Source organism: Fulmarus glacialis, unplaced genomic scaffold (assembly GCF_000690835.1).
Source record: "Fulmarus glacialis isolate BGI_N327 unplaced genomic scaffold, ASM69083v1 scaffold41695, whole genome shotgun sequence".
Taxonomy (NCBI): Eukaryota; Metazoa; Chordata; class Aves; order Procellariiformes; family Procellariidae; genus Fulmarus; species Fulmarus glacialis.
The window spans coordinates 1-6175 of record NW_009214403.1 but is presented as its reverse complement, the minus strand read 5'-3'; the positions used below and the strand labels follow the sequence as shown (position 1 = coordinate 6175).

Here is a 6175-nt window from a genome sequence, read left to right as displayed (position 1 = left end):
ATCTGGAACTGAACAGCCAAATTTTGTCTCCCTGCATACGTATCTCAGTGAAGCCACGGGTATGTGTTGTCCATGGAAACACTTACAAGAGTACCAAATGAAGTACGTGGTGGAAGATTGCTGTATGCTGCAGCCAGTAACACTAGGACTTGAAAACTGTATTTAGCTATGTGGTAATGTTTCATCGAGTTCAAGTCGGGCCTTAACGTCTGTACAGCTTTGCTGTAAATGACTGCCAGGGCAAAAAGAACTAGTAGATGTGTTTCCCAGATTTTTCTGCGCTAGGCCTGAACAATGTCAAAGTGACAATAAAGTGAGGTGCCGCATGAAAGCTGTCTGATGGCGTCACAGGTCACTGTAGTGCCGCTTGTTTGAGTACCTTCAGCTGGTGAGTTTCATTAATGCATTGGCTAAAATGATGTGTTCCTGCCCTTTCCTTTGCTTCCCCTTTCCCTTCCACTGACTGATTCTGAGCAGGAGGTAGGTAGGCATTACTGGGAAGTTTTCATCTTCCTACCCTCTGAATCTTAAGCTCCTAACTCATCCAATGATGAGCCATTTATAAATCCTGTTTCTGACAATCCTTGCTGGTTTGTCAGAAACAAGCTCTTGAGCAAGGATCTTCACATAGTCTCATGGTTGGTTCTTCAGATTTCTTGGGATCGTAGAACTGCTGGCATTTGGGGGTAAGAAACACGTGTGACTTGTTGAACTAAAGAGTTTTTAAGAAGATGCAGTATCAGTGTTGACATTTGTTGAAGATGATAGGCTTCTCATTCAATACAGGTGAGAGTACTGTGGATGTACAGACAAAACCTAAACCATTTTGAAGTAGCTAATTTGGATTCTGCCAATTACTTGTCCTTTAGTTAAGCGAGTACCGTCACTGAGGAGCAAAGAGCTGAGCCTTCTATTTTAGTCAAAGGCTGTGGATGAAGTAAAAGATCAGTCCTCCCTCACAACAGGCATCCCAGGAGGAGGGGGATATTGCCTCGGGCGGTTACCTTTTTGGTAACTCCAAAACCCAGTGGACACCCTCAGCTCTTTGACAGCTCCATCTGCTCTACAAGTCTTATCAAACTAATCATGCTTTTATACTGGAAAGCAGAAGGGACTCTCAGCTGGTTGTTGGGTTTTTTCCCCTTGCACAGTCTCTTTGTTAGATTCCTTCCCAATGCTTTGAAACACACAAAATTGCTAGTATTGTCCTGTAGTGAAACTGTGGTAATTGTTGGTAAACAATTAATTTCTTGAGGAAGCAGTGAGTAACAATAGATATGTTCCCCTTCAGATATGGATAGCAATGTAAATTGATAATACTCTGTTGCTTTGCAACTGCAGGGTTTGTACACTTCTTGTTGTGGAAAATTGTAGGCAAGCAGATCAGTTACGGTACTGCATGCACAAAGGAAACATTCCTATCTGGTGATTAATTCTAAAAGCCCAGCGGGTTTTCTACAATGGTCTTTAAGTAGCTTAATGTGTCTCTCTTGTTTTAGAATGGCCAGAGTTTCTTGGTGTTGGATGAACAGAGATTCGCAAAAGAGATTCTTCCCAAGTACTTCAAGCACAACAACATGGCAAGCTTTGTCAGGCAGTTAAACATGTGTAAGTTCTTGGGTTTTTGTTTTCTAGCATAGTTCTAGATCCTGTACATGTTTAGTTACAGACAATTTCCTTTGAGCAGTGGCCCTGTGTTCTCTGCAACTAGGCTACTGTCTTATCCTCAAAACTGATACCAGGATAGTTGGAACAGCATAGTTCGAATTTCTTAATGTGGGTTTTGAGAGAGTTTTTGTTTTTTTCTTTTTCCTTTTTTAAAGATGGCTTCCGTAAAGTTGTCCATGTTGATTCTGGGATTGTCAAACTGGAGCGAGATGGTCCAGTAGAGTTTCAGCACCCGTATTTTAAGCAGGGTCGGGAGGACTTGTTGGAACACATTAAAAGGAAGGTTAGTGAAAACTCAGTATGTGGAAAATCTGTACTAGTAAGTATGAATGAATAGCAAAGTTCATGTCAAGTTTAATTGCACGATTGTGAGTGCAGATAAGTGAGGAAGCAAACTGCGCTGCTCTCGTATATATCTTGACTTGTTTAAAGATATTTTGAGGGATTCGACTAGGGTCCTTTATCTAACCTGCTTTGCTGTACTTATAGTAAGTTTCACAGGTGGCAAAAATGAGTGAGTTATGCAAATATGACATTTTGCAAATGGGTATTAGAAGTGCAGAGCATGCTTTGACTTTACCATCAGTAATATAATAATCTGCTTGTTTATGTAGCTTGTTTCAGAACAAAGCTACTGCAAGCATTAAATTTTCCACCAAAGAGAACAAGGGGCAAACCTATAAACATGTTTGTTGTGCTGCTAAATGTGATTCTGAAGTGTGCTCTACTGTTATTGTGAGTCAGGTGAAGGTAGGTATCAAATAGAAATATGGCAAGTTAAACCGTCGGGAGAGGGATGTACTTACTAGCATTGCGTTATTGTGAAGCAGTTAGGATGAAGTAGAGCACTTAGGAGAATACCTGAAGAATCTGAATGTACACAGATGATTGTAACAACTAAAGCTAATGTGGTGACAGCTGTAAGAGGGCATTTCTGTGTGTTTCTGTATTTTTTATTTGATGCTTGGTTTATTATTGACTTAAATGCGTAGTTTATCAGCACTAGAAGAAAATTTACTTGATCATCAAAAGAAGATAATAGTTAACAATGAGTAAAGGAAAGTGTTGTTTCTGGATTCTAATCTTTTAAAGGTTTCTTCTTCGAGACCTGAAGAAAACAAGATACGTCAAGAAGATCTCTCCAAAATAATAAGTAGTGCTCAAAAGGTGCAAATTAAACAAGAGACTATTGAATCTCGATTGTCTGCTTTGAAGAGGTGAGTTGCTCCATCAGCAACTGATCCCTAAAATTGAGTAATTCTGATCATAGATATCGGACAAAGACCTAATTTTAGGTGTCTCTTGATTTCTTATTGCCTAACTTTAAATATTGCTTTAGGAAAATAAATTTCAATAAAAGAATTGCATTAAAAATTTAGTTAAAAGTAATAGGCAATGTTGGTGTTTGAAGAACTGTCTAGTAGTGGGCAATTAAATAACACCTTTAATAATAGTTCAAATAACGCTGCTGAGGCTGAATATTCAACTCGGCTCTTAGCATAAAGTAGGCTGGTTTATGTCTTCAAGCTTGAAGTAGTTACTGTGTTTAGTTTGAGGCAGAGTTTGGTTTGTGTAAATTGCTTATAATACTTTCTTACTACAATTAATGCCTTTGCTCATTGCTTTTTATTTTCCTGTTGTTGTCTTCATTCCCCCACTGCTAAAAATTGCAGAAGAGTTAATACCTATGGAAATATATTTAGAAAACTAATTTGGAAATTCATGAGTTACGTCAGCAACAGAGGTACAGAATCTAAAATCCAAATAGAAATAGAGTATTTTTAGAATCGCATTATTGCCTATTTAGTAATTATGATTTATACTCAACAATGAGACAGACATGTGTCACAAATTACTTAATCCTTTAGAGTGTGTAGATACAGACGGGATATATGAGCATAAGCTCGTGCACTGTCACAGCACCTCAACAGTAAGTCTGTCTCAAGGCTCCTTAACTTATGTTAACTTGAGAAAATAATGATTGTGTACCTCTGTGGCAGAGGTCACTGATTAGCTCAAGTTTTAAGAAGTAAATGCTGTCATTTCTAGTCTAATTTCTAGTTCTAATTACTTGAGTGGTAGAATATTCGGCGGCAAATTTACTTCGTCTAGAAAGGGGCTTTATTAGAATCTGGCCAGTCTAGAGTAAAAATGTTCATATTCACCCTTTTCAAATCACAGACGAATTTGGGTTGGAAGGAACTTCAGAAGGCCGTCAGGTCCAATCCCCTACCCAGAGCAGGGCTGACTTTGGCTGGAATGACATCCAGTTGCTAACGACCTGACAGTTTGTAGAGATGAGAAGACAGAATGGTTGGTCTTTGACATTCATATTGTTGTCCCATGAGTTTAAAATGATTGAGGTGGAAACTGGAGCTGAATCAGAAGACCTAGTCCTACAAAACATGTTAATAAAGCTGGTGAGAAATTGAGAAAGTTCAGAATCCCTGATCTCAGTTGTTAAATTTGTGATGGAACTGTACTCTTAAATTGTATGTTGGACATTGGAGCAGTTTGAGGAGTGAGTAATAAGCTTTATCACACTGCATATAAACAGCTGTTTTTGAAAACTTAGCTTAGGGTTTCCTAAAAACCTGAACACCAGTGTTTCAGGAGTTTTTCCTCCTTTTTTTGGCATACATCTGTGTTGAAAACTAAACTGCAAAAGAGAGGAGGGTGGTATGTTGTCTTTCCTTATTCATTGAAGCTTTCAGTATTCATTATCTACCTCTTAATACGCTTTATGCTGTTGGAAACAACGAGATTCATGGATACGATAGCAAGGGCCACTTTACAGCAGTTTTTATACTGTCTCAGTAACTGGACTCAGCTGTGAGTAGTGGAACAACCAAGGTTTGTAAAATGGCAGTGTTTCATGAAAACTGCCATCTTTGCTGTGCTCCTGTTACTTTTTAGCACCTAACGTGCCCCTTTCCTGGAGCTGATAGAGGCAACTGTTAGGACGACCTACAGCCGCATGTGTGACTTGAGAGCTTGTTCTGTAAAGGTGCTTTCAAGGTGGATGTACTGTTGCCGACAGGTAGCTTGCATCTAGCAAGAAGTGTGTGAGGGAGGACAAATAGGCTTGACATAAATGAAGAGCTCTGTTTTTTAGTGGTGAGAGGAAACTGCATTCTTATGCTGTTTGGTCCTTTGCTGCTGCCAGAGACCAGCTGTATGCTTGGATTTTTTTTTTTGTTTAATTTCTTAGGATTTAATTACTAGAAGGAAGAGGAGAAGGTAACTTTGTTACAGGAAAGGAAACAAAATAGTTAATTTTTAAACGCTGAATGTATGTGTAATAAGTATTGCCAAATTTGGGATTTTTTTTTTTTTTTTTTAAGGGGGCTGGAAATTCTCTGCAGGCTATTTGTTGTGTTTAGGTCTCCATTTTGTAATTATTTGCCAAGGCTGCTGACTGTGTGACTCCCCCCCAGTCTAAAAACACATTTCAAAGAGCTTTAATGAAACCAACTAATCTTTAACAAAAATGATTAATGTAAATATTTTAAAATTTAGTTTTAGTTTGAGTTTTAAATCATCCTTTTCAAACAGGGAGAATGAATCCCTTTGGAGGGAAGTGGCAGAACTGAGAGCAAAACATTTGCAACAACAGCAAGTTATTCGGAAGGTAAGGCTTCATTCAAGTGTCGTATGTGAATGAGTGAGTGCTTCTGAACTAGGAATACTGTGCCACATGTTACCTTACTTTGCCCTCACTCTTTTTTTTGTAATGTGTGAAATGCCTTTTTAATAGACAAAACAACAGGGTGGTGTATGGTGAACAAATCTTTGTGAAACAAACATTCAGTGTATTTCTCCGCATAAGCAGATAAGGCCAAACTCTTGTAAACATTTTCAAAGAAAAAGGTTCCAGAACATCATAACATCATTCATTAAAGTACCCTTAAAATGGTCCATCCATTTTTTTATTACTTCAGGAATTGGATGACTAATATTCTGTGTTGGATGATCTCAGGCAAAACTCTTTCTCACTGCAAGAATTACAAAGTTCTGTATTGAAAATTCACTACTGTCCCACTTAACTGACCCACTGACTGTATATTTCTGAAGTTATCAGAAGAATAGATTATTGAGTGGAACCCACTGATAATATGTTAGCTTAGCTTAGTTTAACAGTTAGATTTATGATCTACCCAAACTGATGCAAATGCAAGGTTTACATCTCTCTTTTTTTTTTTTTTTTTTTTTTTCCCCACATATCAGAAATAGCAGCACAGAAAGCGGAGACTGTTACTGATTTTTTTTTTTTTCCAGTTTGTTCAAGCCAGATACATACATTTAATCCTTAAATTTAAAACATAAGGGAAGAAAGTCTTAACATTTCAAAAGAAAAGGCAGCTGATGAATACTGTTAAGTTTATTTTTCTGAATTTGTCAAAAATGCCTTTCACCAGAACCAGTATTTACAGATACAGGTTATATATGCAGTCAACATCCCTATGTGCCTTCTGTCATTGCTTAGAATCATAGAATCATTAAGGTT

At 37.9% G+C, this 6175-nt stretch overlaps 1 protein-coding gene across 1 annotated transcript; it reads left to right on the top strand.

Annotated features, from left to right (window-relative positions):
* Window positions 1–1499: 1499 nt before the first annotated feature.
* On the top strand, window positions 1500–5299 carry LOC104071272 (heat shock factor protein 2-like; the record flags this gene model as incomplete). Its single annotated transcript, XM_009578544.1, has 4 exons — window positions 1500–1608; window positions 1824–1951; window positions 2761–2885; window positions 5224–5299. Coding segments are annotated over 4 exons (438 nt in total), but the record flags the coding sequence as incomplete, so codon positions are not given.
* Between the last annotated feature and the right edge of the window lie 876 nt (window positions 5300–6175).